Source organism: Pyxicephalus adspersus, chromosome 10 (genome assembly GCF_032062135.1).
Source record: "Pyxicephalus adspersus chromosome 10, UCB_Pads_2.0, whole genome shotgun sequence".
NCBI classification, from domain to species: Eukaryota; Metazoa; Chordata; class Amphibia; order Anura; family Pyxicephalidae; genus Pyxicephalus; species Pyxicephalus adspersus.
Genome location: NC_092867.1, coordinates 7,157,848 through 7,171,745, shown reverse-complemented (window position 1 = coordinate 7,171,745; position 13,898 = coordinate 7,157,848). Strand labels below are relative to the sequence as shown.

The window sequence follows — 13,898 nt, the reverse complement described above, 5'->3', positions numbered from 1 at the left end:
AGCTACATACCTTATTTCTAACCTTTTATTGTGTTCTATTGATGGCATGGACACTCTTATAAATCTTTTTCCCTATAGCAGGATTGTATCTGTCTAGTAAAGGGGACAGTCAATCACTTACATCATACACAACATTACATGTCGGGTGGTGGCTGGAATACCGACTATAGCAGATATAGGTACATTGTGTATGAGCATGGAGTTTTGTATCTCCTATTTGCAGCACAGGGACTCAAACTGACCACACCAGTACAGATTTGCTTCCATGGCTGGTATGCTTAGAATACCATCAGAAACCAGAGTACTGGCAATGCCACCAGGTAGACCTAAAATGGCCAGGGAAATAAAAATAGGCAATAGTTGTATAAAACATTGTATATACTGACAGAATTTGAAGCTTTATTTTTTTGTTTGACATACTGTCCAAGCAAAAATGAAAACCTCATTCCGTCTCTTTTTAGGTTTAAGTCCCCCCTTTAAGTCTCCCCTCCTAATAAGCTGTTGGATCAGCCATGTCTCTCCTTTCTCTCTTGCAGATTATTACACACAGGTCTTACAATGTAAGCAACACTGTATTCTTGATCTTACAATGGTTCCGGGTCACAAACAACCAAAAGAAGATTCTATTGTCTCTCATTTGCAGTTGCTGCAGGACACCTACGCCAAACGTGAGTTACTTTGTACCCTGCTTGGGTGGCAAATCTAAAAAGTTAAAGAAGTGTCCATCATAATCTACTTTGTGGACAACTTAACAATAGATTTCTAAGCGCATAGGAACGTCTTCTAATCACCCTTTGTATTACATGAAATGCATATTGGCCATACAGTTGTATGGAACGTATTGAACTGGCTTTACATTTGGAAAATCCCTTAATCAGTGGATCGTTGACAATACAAGGAGACTTATATTGATATATTATTTATGGTCTTATAGAGTAGGAAATAAATCATATTCATTGTAAATAGATGAGGTTATATTATATTAGAGATATGCAGTATGGGCTTGTTCAGATTGGCTTCCAAATGGCAGCTCAATGAACAGCCAAAGCCACCTGTGGCTCCTACATTGAGCCAGATGCTGCTTCCAATGGCTAGGCCACCTGGAAAGTTGGAAAGCATGGGCATTGCATTGGAGCACTGTTTGAAGAAGCCCTACATATGTGTGATATATGTATGTACTGTATATACACATACATTTGCTTCAGTAGTTATTGGACTTAGTCTCATTTATTGTCCCTTTATTCTCTTTATTATTTATGTAGTTGAAGATTGGGAGGCTGCAGCAGAGATCGCCCGATCGTTATTGCTCTTTCATCCTCGTGACAAATCCATTTTAAAGAATCTACAAAGCTATGAAAACAAACTTGGAGGAAAGGAGGCTGGCGGAAAACCACGAGAGGTAACTTTCTGTGTAACAGATCGAAAAAGATTTGAAGGCAAAACAAACTGGTGATATGATGCTGCTGATTTCAGATCAGATTCTTTTATTGGACTGGAATTCTAATTGGATGTGAAAATGAGTCTTAGTGTACTAGATAACTACAGTGTACTAGACCTAACTACATAAATTTGTATTATAAAGAATTGTAGAAAACATGCAAGTGGCTCATTAAAATTGGTCTCTGAGATTCCTGCAGCAGTTTGTGGTCACCGGCTGCTCGTAGCCTTTTAACTCAACGAGAAATCTGGCCATGGAAATAATGAGGGTGAAAAACATAGTGCTAATAGGCACTTTCCAAGCTGTGTGGAAGAGATTGAACATTATATTTAAATGTATTTTCATGCTTGTTCAATATTCAGAATGAAGAATCTTACAAGGGTATTGGGCTGTTTTTATTGGCTAGGGAGGAAGCCCACCATGGGGATGGAACAAAGGAGTATAGGTGCTAGTGCTGAATGGCATGATGGTGGTCTATGATGCTATATGACAACCATGCCTATATGAGCTTACTGGATGCACCAGAATCATAGTTATTAAATAGAGTTGCCTTGTTCTTTCCTCCATTGGAGGTTATACCAACCTCCACTCTTCTGAGAAGCCTTTCCATAGGATTTTTGGAGTGTGCCAATTGGATTTTGTGCCTATTCAGTCAAAAGAGCTTTTGTGAACTCGATGAACTGACCTGGATCATAAATGACATTCCAATTCTTTCCAAAGTTAAGGTTCAATTCAAAGATTTGCGCAGACCACTTGAGTCTCTGCACATCAGTCATCAAACCATGTCTTTATGAGCCAGCTGTGTACACAAAGGCATGGTCATACTTAAACAAAAAAAGTTTCACCAAATTGTTACCACAAGGTTTGAAGTGCACAAAAGTACTGTGTATTAACAGCACTTATCACTGGAAACCATTACCCAATAATTTCAAAGCATCACAACATACTTTTAACCACAGAATGTAGATCACTGTTTTTCAACCAGGGTTCTGTGGAACCTTAGAGTTTCTCCTGAAGTTGCTTGAATCATGAGCAGTTTGGACCTCCTAGGCCATTTACGACTGATCCCAGTGATCTTTTTGGCTATCTGAAAGGGTGACATTCTTCCCAATAGCCAGCAATGTAAGAGGAATTCCTCCCACTGGCCATATAGTGATTATATCCGGGGTCCCCTAAAACCTGAAAATGTTATTTCAAGGGTTCCTCAATGGTAAAAAGGCTGGTGCAGATGCTCTTCAAATCTTACATTTCTTAGGGTATTTGTTAATCACTCTTGTGTTATATCTTACAGAGCATAGCATTGTATGTGCGTCAGACATTGGCAGAGAAAAAACTATTGTATTATGCCATGGAGAACTTGGACATTCCATTTCAAGATCAGGTAAGCCATGTGTTTGACTATAATGTCAAAGGCTTGTGTATTTGTCATCTGAAACCAAGATTCAAATTTGTATCCAGTTGGTGGTCAGAACTAATTTTTTGATTGTAGATAGATGCTAATGGATTGAATAATCCAACTTTCCAATCTCTCCACCTCAAGCATTGCAAAGTCAAAGCATTTACAACCCAATTAAATGCTCCATGAACTAAAATGGCAATAAATAATTCCTAATGTTTTAGTGCATGCACATAGATTATAGATTTAGCTCTCAATTGAAACCAATAAAACATGGTGGACAAAATGACAATGGGGATGTCATTCGTTAATCATGCTTAAAAGTAAAGACCCCGCTGTACCTTTATTGTGCCACATCAAGAACAGGAAAATCAGACTCTGACCAGATCTATCCAACTTGCTTTGCTTTTCACTATAGGCCAAATAGGCCTATAGGTTCTCCATAGGCCAAAACTAGGCACTAGACATACAACAACTCGTCAGTATATATATGATTAACCATACAGAGTATTGAACCACCAGTATTTAACATGTATTTGATGGTTAAATACTCTGTATGGTTAACAATAAATATGCTGACGAGTTGTTGTATGTCTAGTGCCTAATTTTGGCCTATGGGGAACCCCAAGAAAATATTGTGGTTCAATTCAACCATTGTTTACTATGTACAGTACTGAGCTGTTATAAGGCTCTTATCACTTTTTCTGACCACTAGTCTGTTTAGTGGCCCTTTTCAATTGTTAAGCTTTATTATACATATTGTATATATGTTTATGAATACATTGTTAGTGCCAAAAACCCTGCTCAAATCTCTGTCTCTGTTTCTATGGTCTAGGAATTATTATGTTTAATGGTATATTTGCCCACCAGTTTTAGTCTGAAACCAATTTACCTCTTTTGTTTTTTATTATTTTTCTGCAGGATCTTTGGACACCAGAAGATATTATCCCAGAAAGTCTAAGGAACAGAGTCAGGTAAGAATCCACCCTATATCAGACAATACTATCAGTCAAATTATTGAGTTTCATGGGGATGATGTCAGGGTGGGGATGCAGCATACAAAAAACAGAAGACTATAGCTTTTGGCTTGCACAGTACCAAGGTCTAACGTTGCAGGCTGGAGCTGCAGTACCCAAGGTCTAACGTTGCAGGCTGGAGCTGTCAATAAGTATGCAACGGCAGAAGATCTTATCCTTGTGAGTGACCATTTGTTTATTTGAAGGAGGTACGGTGAAGAACTGGTTGGTGTAGTAGGACTTTTGAAGTCTAAAGTCATTAAAGAGCAGGCTCTACAGCACATCAGAACAGAAAACACAACTTGTATAACCATGTGTGGACTAAGCAGAAAATGGTGTTGAGCGTGGCCATTTTTGAACAAATATTACCTTTATATTACAATTCAGCATGTGCAACAGTTCTTTAGAGTCACTTAATAATAAGGTTGGGGCTTCGTTGTGCTAACTCATATTCTTCTGTCATTTAGGGCAGAGAAAATAGCAGCAGAAGAGGCTGGGGGTGAGTATGAGTCCATGGCAGACTATTAATAGGGAGCTATAATTTTAAAGATGTGTTGTGTGATGCTCTAATATGGACCAAAGCTCTCTCAAGGCTGACTTTTCAATGTTGGTAGACATTTAGGGCAAATAAAGTACACTTATCAGCACTATAATTATACTAAACTGTACAAAAAAAAGCAAAGCAGTACATACCTTTAAGTGTAAAAATGTTCCTGATGAACAATAGAGATACAAAAATTCACCTTCCTTTAGCTGTTTGTGCCTGCGCATAGGGGTCTCCTGCATGCTTTAGGTTCCAAGGCTTGACCAAGCCTTGGTCATTTTGTGAAAAACCCTGCTATGGAGCCCCAAATGTCAACACATTCTACGTTTTAATATCAAACACTTGTGTAACTTTATATCAAATAATTGGTTTGGTCCAGTACTTCCCCAGTTTTCCTTGGCTCTTATCTTTGTATCAGACTTTTCTGGAAGCAGCAGTCATGTCATCTAATACTGAGCCTCCATCGGCTGTCTGTTACTCCACTAGGAAGAGATGAGGGCATGGTGTTGGACCTCTTGTGTCCCAGTATGGAGGCCATGTTTAAGTTCTCATATAACACAAGTCTTCTTATCTTAGGAGAGCTTCCTTATGAAGAGGTTTCTGTCACCCTCACCCCAAGACAGATGAACGGAACAGTCCGGGTCACTCTGGATGGTGTCCTCAGTCAGGATGAGTGCGAGTCTCTGCTCAGTCTTGTTCAGGTAAGAGGAGAAGTAAAATATGGTGCAGGACTGGACAGAAGGTCGGACATGGCTTGGTGTGGAAAGAGATGAGAAAAGTAATATTTGGTATTTTTCTTTCCTATTTTTCCTATCAGGAAGCTGAAGCCTCAGGAGATGGGTTTAGAGGAAGAAGATCACCTCACACTGCTCAGGAAAAGATCCAGGGCTTGACCGTACTGCGAGCTGTACAGGTAGCTACCCAGAATCGGCTCCCATGGGCTCCTTAACATAGGAGGACCACACATTCTATATTAATAAAAATAGGATTTACATGGGAATGGTATTCAGTAATATTGTGTTTGTGTTGTATTGTGTTAGAGTTATTTTTTGTTCTCGTTGGTTCTAGATGGCATCAGCAGGGTCAGTAGACACCACTCGGGCCCACCTTTTCTACTATGCTGGTGAGCGAGCTCGTGTCCTGGCACAGTCATTCTTTGAAACAAAACCTCTACATTTCTCCTACTCTCAGCTGGTGTGCCAAACAGCCATTGAAGGTAAGTAAAGCTGCATTTTGAACATGGTTTTTAGGACATTATTGCCTAATTCGAAATAAGTCCTTTACTTTAGTGGAGACATTTTAAGTTGGACATTGGTCAAAATTTTGATTGCCCATTGGTCAGCTGACATGTGGGATTTTCTTAGCCCTGGGTATTTAAATATTTTTTTTATTTGTAAAAGGCCTGTCCTGTACAAATCTCAAAAGCTGATGAAATTTACATATTGAGTTAGAGAATACTCCATTCTGCTATCTAATGGTTCCAAATGGAATTTTTGCTGTGCTGTCTCTTTATCTATCCTATAGTGCTCTGTGTAGCATTTGCCATGTATGAAATATTAGTTTTTAGAAATATATTGTGTGTGTGTGTATATAAGAATTTTCAAGGTACTTACCTACAAGTATTAGCTTCAGAAATAAAATGTTTTATGTATTGACCAGACTTTATTGATAGCCGAATGTAAATATTCTTAATCTTATCACTCCTTTTTGTTTCCTCTGTCATTGTCTAATATAGGAGAACAGGAGGATCGCACCGACTTTAGTCAACCCGCTCATGCTGATAACTGTATCTTGGATACTGAGGAGAAAGCATGTTGGAAGGAGCCACCTGCATACATCCATAGAGACTACAGGTGAGGGGTGCTGGGGCCAAATATAATACTCCTATAGCCAGGACCGCCATTTCTTTGACCCATACTAGATAAACTTCCTAGGTCCTCCACCCTCATGTCTAAAAATCAAGCTCTTTTAATCAGGGCCTGGTACATAAGTACACCTTACTCCCCTGATAGCTTCCCTGCCTTTACCCCTTTCTGTAAATGATACTTTATAGTCAAAAGTCTTTGGACATTTGACTATAGTACCCAATTAAACCCATTGGACATGACCATTACAAAACCATGGACATTATGTTGCTCTTTTCCCTCTGTCTGGCTATAACAGTTTCCAATCATCCTTGAAGGCTTTTCTCAAGGTTTTGGTAAGGGTCCCTGGTAATTGATACCTTTTCTGCCTAAACCACATTTGGAAGGTCCAAATGATGATGGAGAAGATCTGGTTCACAATCTGCATTCTGATTGATCCCAAAGATGTTCATTAGGGTTGAGGTCAGTGTTGAGCACTCCAAACTCATTTACCACGATGGAACCAGGAAGGGCCTTTCCCTGAATTGTTGACACAATATTGGAAGGGCACAATTGTCTCAAATGTCTTCATATTCTGTAGTATTAACACTGAAATTGCACAAACCCCAAATCTGAAAGGGGTGCTCATTGTCTGCTGCCTAGAATTTTTTGGCCATATAGTGTATTGGTGTAAAGAAGTATTGTGTTTTGATGGTGCAGAGGCATTGGTCATGTTGTTTGCCGAAGGGGTGCTTGGACAGATATTGGGCCAGAACACAAATCCCTCTTAGAGTTCTAGTGTCCAATATTGAAATCTTTTTCAAATGTTTGATCTGTCCTGTAGTGGGATGCTCTACTTGAATGACGACTTTCAAGGAGGAGATCACTTCTTTACAGAGTTGGATGGGACCACAGTTACGGTAAGTGGTAGTGAAACAACTTTTCTGATCTGATCAATGTTTCTTTAAAACCCAAATCCAGCCAATACTTTTCTATATCTGTTAGATTGTAAGCTCTTTTGGGCAGGGCCTCTCCACCTCCTGTGTCATTGTTTGTATGGGTCTGTCATTTGCTACCCCTATCAAATGTATAATATGCATAATATGTTAGCTGTTCCAAAACAAAATTTAATAATAATAATAATAATAATAATAATATTAAGATATAGAGGGAAGGATTAGAACCTACGTTTGGGGCAATTTCTTACCTCTAATATCAGCAAACACAAAAGAAATTCTTTCTGGAATCGATATCCTTTTTTCCATTCTTCAAAAAAAGTTATAAATTATAATAATATATGGCTTACATCTGTTTTGCAGCAACCAACAGTAGTGAATTTGAGATATTTGTATAATAAATGTTTATTAAAGGGTATATTGACGTTTATGCCTTTTTGTATTACATAAAATCTGGGTTTTAGCAATAAACATTAAATAAAGAAGGTATCCATGACACAGAATTCCAGGAACTTTCTGTGTTTTCTAATGGGAAAGCAAAGCAGCAGCTGTTTGCTTTCAGGCAACTAAAACTTCTTAATGACTCCAAACCCATTTTATGGAAAAAAAATGATCTGCAGAAAGCAGAAAAAGTTATACATCTACTGGAAGCATCAACAGAACACAACCACACAACTCTGTAATAGGTAGGACTTACACAATGAAATCCATTGCGTTAATGCTTCTAAATGCTCATAGGTTCACAATAAAAATGACTGCATGGTGTTTAAAGCAGATTTCTTTTTAAATGTTGGGGTGATCTTGGCTGTTCTGGCCCTGGTCTAGTTTATCCTAAATTTATACATTTGAGTATGTTTTTTTAATTAAAAAAAAACATAGTCCTTAAAATGGATTTAAAATTATTTAGATGGACATATTTGTCATAGATTTTGTTCCATCTGCATGGACATAATTGCAATAAAACCCTGATTAACACACTGCAAATGCGTTAACTTTCCCATTCTCACCCTTGCGTACCCTAGCGTGGGCAGCACCAGAGAATTTTACTATTCCTAATAACTTTAATTTATAAAGCACCAACATATTACATAGAGCTGTACAATATGTAGGAGCTGTCTATGGCAAACCTGTATATAAACAGGTACAAGCATGACACATGAGGCAAGGAGGAACTTCAGCATTTAATTGGATCTATATCCTAAGGGCAGTAGCAAATGCCATGTATGCTTGGTAGCTGTACACTTATTTTCATTATTTGGGAGTATATTATGTCTCAGTTTCATTACTTAAAGTTAAAATAAATGTGTGCATATCCCTTAAAGTATTTAGTATAGCTATATAGTATATTTATAGTATATAAAGTTTAGAATAAAGTCCACTGAGATGCGAAAACCATTGAAAAGAGGGATAAAAATTGTACAAGAATTGTGTTTCTCTGTACATAAAACTATAGTACCTCATTATTGCCTGTAGGAGGTGCTGTCTGGTATATATTTGTATTAAAGTTCATTTTGCATTGTTCAAAGGCTGAATTTCCAAATTTCTAAAAAAAAAAAAAAAAATCAGACACTGAAATATTTTCCAACATTTTACCTGTTGCTGAAATTTTTGCATTTTTTTCTAGATTTTAGTTCAAAGTATTGATAATGACATTTTATGGGATTTAGGTCTCCAGCTCTGAACATTCATATTTTTCATAGGGTAATGGGGCCGAAATTCTAATATTTTGACATTTTCAGCCCCGGTGTGGAGATCCAGAGATGTCAGTGTGGTCTTTACTGAATTGTGAGAGTAGTCACATATAACCTAAGTATTTTTTAATATATGGGTGGGGTGATCCTTTACTGTTCATTGTTGCTGATTTTGATTTTTCTTTTTAATGTGTGTTCAGGCGGAGGTCCGGCCTCAGTGTGGCCGCTTGGTGATGTTCAGCTCTGGAGGTGAAAATGCCCATGGGGTCCGTGCAGTGACTCAGGGGAGAAGGTGCGCCATAGCGCTGTGGTTCACAGAGTCAGCAGAACACGCAGAACAGGTAACTCTGGAAACGGAAGAGAAAATGTCTTCAGACTGGTTACATTTCTCTGATCTTTTCTAGTATCTAAAAATCTCTCATTTCCTGCTCTTAGGATTATGATCAGGATTTTCTACCCTTATTATATTTACACTAAAATGGCAATCAGAACCCCCATTCACTTAAATAGAGGAACCAATCACCATATATAGAAGTGGCATACAACACATTAACTTTCATTTATAAATGTATTTTATTTAAATATATTTTTGAACTGGGTTCATGATAGTCACAACGATGGACTATGCTTGCGTGTTGTATGTCAGCACAACTACTTACAACATGTGCTGGGGTAACAACACCCAAGGTGCACAGTTCAAAACAGTTGTCACACCATGGCAGGAAGTGCTTGAACAGGAACCCAACTTTAACCTAAAATGTACACATGTTTTAGATTGCATAAGAAAATGTATAAATAATGAGTGAATGTTGATTCACACATTTTCTAATTGTGATAAATGGCTAAAAATTGGGTGAAAATCCCACAGAAACCCTACATTTTGATTGTTACTTTCATGATGGTGGACTCCCTGTGTCACTAAAGGTAGATCCCAAGAAGCAGGCAGAGAAAGGCACCATCTTGAATAGTTTTTATGAACATTTTTTGTATAGACAGCTTAGAACAGCGTGCAGAAATTGTTGCGCTTGCATGCAGAAATGAGTGTGTTCCTGCGGCAGGGATAATTGGAGCTGTGCTCGGGAAATGCTGGCTGGTGGTACAAAAGCTAAAAACTCCAGAGGGACTGAAGGTAGAATGGTTCATGTTATGCTTCAGGGTACAGCATGACCTTAAACGTGACTCACATAATACCAGCAGCCACTATGATTGGGTCAAGATATGACAGAGGTGAACACAAAAGATTGCCAGCTGTCCCTGTTAGATGGCACGTTCCTTATGGCTTGTGTGTTGTGTTGATGCAAAAGACATGAGTTGGGTGGATTCTGAACGGCACCTGAAAAGCACTTTTGAGAGCCCATTCACATATATGGGAGATCAGTGCCCCAGGAACACACACACACCATAGCACGCACTGTGGTGCCATCTCATCCCCCCATCCCATACTAAGTTTTGCAGTTTTTGACTAAATTAAAACAAATCCTGGTGTTGTTTAAAAGTGACTTTCACTATTTTCACCAAAAATACAAATGTTTCAGAACCACTTTTCTCCCGCAGGAACGGCATCAGGCAAAGATCTTGGTAAAAGGCGACACCAATCAGGGAGAGAATGAGAGTGAGAAGGAAGAGCCCAAAGCGGCCAGGGAGACCACCAGGTCACGGATATCCTCCAACCAAGACGAGGTTGAAAAGCCAACGGGTCGGCAACAGAGAAGGAGAACGGCCAGGAAAATTAGGGATGAACTTTGAGAAGCAGTATCAGAAACTGCAAAGCACAGAGACTTTCCCAGGGCAGGGTTAATATAGCACCAGACTGGGATTATGGGTAGCACCCTCCTATGACAGAGAAAAGGAACTCTGGCTATCGCAATTTGTACTTAAAGTGACCTCATACCAGAACTTATCAATTCTGGTGTCTCCAGACCTCTAATTCTGGTGTTTGTGGCTGCTCCTGCTCAGCTTTTAGCTCTAACAATACAATAGGAAAATGCAGCCATTTTCAGGTACTGGCTCTGATTCATCAAGCTGCAGCTGCAAATAAGGCACCTTAAATCGTACTTACAGCATGCCAAAATGGCATCTCAATCGATATAATTGTGTGCCATTTTAGCATGCCACAAGTGCTTAATTGCACACGCAGCACTGCAGCTTGATGAACGTATTCTATGAGCAGCAAAACATAAAAACATACGATCAGAATTCACGAAACGGTTTCTGATCCATGTTAGCGGGTTGCGTTTTGCTTTCGGCTCAGTCAGAGATCTTGTTTGATGGGGCATGGGCCGGGAGTAATGCTCTGCGGGTCTCTAGCTGAGCAGGTCTCAAGACAGAGCATTCCTCCAACAAGCCTGTTGCTGCATTGCTTCTTTGGGGGAGGAAGGGGTTAATGGCGGGGTGGCTCGCCAGTATTTTTTGTAATTGTTGTATAATAAAGTTCGGTGTTTGCTGTCAGTGTTGTCCTGCGGGGTGAGGCAAGCTGCGTCTTCTGCCAAAATCCCAAGACGTGTGTACACAATGAGGTGTCTGTGTGCGAGGCCTGCGGGGAGACGAAGCCTGATGACTTTATATGGGGTAATGGCAGAGGAGTCGGAGCAAATCACACACGGCTAGGAGGGAAATTCTGCTTATTTTTGTGTTATTCAGAAATGCAGTGAGCAGAAATTGAGAAATCGAAACAATGGGGCATGGTTATGGGTTGGTTGCTATGGGTTACCATGGCCTAGTTCAGGATAGTTATTCAGAATTAGGGCAGCCATAACAATAAGGGGTAAGTAACTAGTGGTTGCTATGGTTTACCATTGTTGCATTCAGGGCAGCAGCGCAAAAGGATTAGGGTAGCCATATTTATGAAGGGCAAGTAGGAATGGGTTGCTATGGGTTACCATGGCCTTATTCAGTACTACATACAGGGAATTCAGAGCAGCCATAACAATGGCGGACGATTTTTCATTGTTTGCATTTTTTTGCAATATTCTTATTTAGTGCAGGAAAGGTTGGGACAATGAAAACGATTTGCTATTTGGTTGCAATGGCCTACCATGGCCCCAACTAGTATGGCAGAGCAGCAGGTTTAGGGCAGCCATAACAGGGGAGGACAAATAGGAATTGATTGCTATGGCCTACCATGGCCCCAACTAGTATGGCAGAGCAGCAGGTTTAGGGCAGCCATAACAGGGGAGGACAAATAGGAATTGATTGCTATGGCCTACCATGGCCTCATTTATTATGGCAGTACAGTGGGTTTGGGGCAGCCAAAACAATAGTGGACAAGTAGAGATTTGCCATGGGTTACCAGGGCCTCATTCATTACATTGGTGCAACAACCTTAAGGCAATCAGAGTACTGTAGGGCAATTAATGACTTGTTGCTATGAGTTATAGGCAGCAAGTTAAGGGTAGTGATAATAATGGAAGATGGGAAGAGCAGAGCATTTAGGAAAGCCAGGGCCATGGAAAATGATAATTGATTAGTTGCTATGGTTATCATTCAGTACAGCAGTGCAAAGTATTTGGAGCGGGTCATAACAATGGACTATGATTTCCGATTGGTTTCTTTAATTCTAATTAATTGCCCCACCCACTTTTATAGGCTATTGGGCCCTTTCTGCTGATATGTTACCTCTTTTGCCTACCTCCCCCCCACCTCTGTGGGCATTATGCCTCCATGATTGCAGATTCCACCCTTCAACAGCGCCCATGTGCCTTGCTGACGGGGAATTTAAAGAAACTTTGGGTAGCAGGAAGGGTTTGGTCGGTTTCAGGAGTGCCTGTACATAAGGAGATGCAAAGTCTGCCATAATTCTAAATATACTTTTGGTTGCCTCTGACAACAATTCTTCAAGTCAATGACCTGGAACTAGCATGCAGCCAAGTCTGGATGGCAGCAGCATTTCTAATGTACATGCTGATTTTAATACATTTGTTATAATAGTACACCCTCCCCTCCCAGGGATGGCTGCGTGTGCTGTTATTTAGATGTATTCTCTCCCTGTTGTTGCAGAATTCAATCAATTCAATCAGGTTTTTAATGCAGTTCTTTAATAAACCTCCCCATCCTTCTAAATGCAGCCCATTGGGTGTCATACTTATCCTCCTCCATGATCCAGTGTTTTTTTCTGGGGTTGTCTCATCATATTTTACTTTCCATATGGTGGCCCAATTAATTCTCATGGGTGAGGTGAACACTAAAGGACCTCTGGGGCCATCATGAACAGTATAATAAGCAGTATAAAGTGACTATATTGGAGGAAAGATTGCTGAAAAGGAGGAAAACGATCAATAATAAATGTGACGTTATATTTACTGGCTATTCTTTAAGGCTGAATTACTAAAAGAGTGGAGAATATCCACACAATAAATCATGTAAATATTAGCTATAATTTTCCATGTACACGAAAAGCAAATCCTTGTTTATGTGTCCCTTCTGCACCTAATGAACTCATTGACGTTAATATTCACACATGTTTACTGAAATGACACAAATGAAGACCCAATGGGATTCGTCAGCTCTTATGTTCTATTCTACATAAGTTGTTTATCTAGAAGCAGGTAAAATAATAAATTTACACAATTATGCAAATTCATGATTGTAAAGCATATTTTCCTATAGTTGCTGTGAGAACACAGCTGTACTACTGTATTACATGTGATCTCTTATGGATCTTTTTTTGCTTTGTTTAGGCCTAATACATTAGCCTGAGAGTCCGGGGTCCAGGGTCACGTGAAGTCTGATGGGTTGCTATACTTAAACCCAGCATAACCCTATTCACCTCACTCTATATACATTAGGGTCAAGGGGCTCAGCCCATGGTTGTTTATAGTCTTCACACCTATAGGCTTTTATTATTGTAGTCTGTTAGGCACAGTCGGGGGAGAATGTGAGACAGGAGACAGCAGGGGGAATGTGAGAGGCCAAGCAGGTGACAAATCAGCTCAACTCTGGGACTTCAGATGACCACAGAGAAATACATTCAAACTGCAGAAGAATATATCCACCTCAGGTGCCAACAACACAATT

The 13,898-nt window shown here is 39.6% G+C and overlaps 1 protein-coding gene across 1 annotated transcript in view; it reads left to right on the top strand.

The window, feature by feature from the left end:
* Positions 1-13,460, top strand: part of P3H3 (prolyl 3-hydroxylase 3) — a gene marked incomplete in the record, with an annotated part of 19,479 nt that extends 6,019 nt beyond the window's left edge. The window contains 12 exon segments of the mRNA XM_072423964.1: positions 531-668; positions 1,263-1,399; positions 2,730-2,819; positions 3,756-3,808; positions 4,318-4,349; positions 4,971-5,095; positions 5,212-5,307; positions 5,463-5,610; positions 6,130-6,247; positions 7,083-7,158; positions 9,086-9,226; positions 10,440-13,460. Of these exon segments, the coding sequence (XP_072280065.1) occupies positions 531-668; positions 1,263-1,399; positions 2,730-2,819; positions 3,756-3,808; positions 4,318-4,349; positions 4,971-5,095; positions 5,212-5,307; positions 5,463-5,610; positions 6,130-6,247; positions 7,083-7,158; positions 9,086-9,226; positions 10,440-10,631 (1,346 nt within the window).
* Between the last annotated feature and the right edge of the window lie 438 nt (positions 13,461-13,898).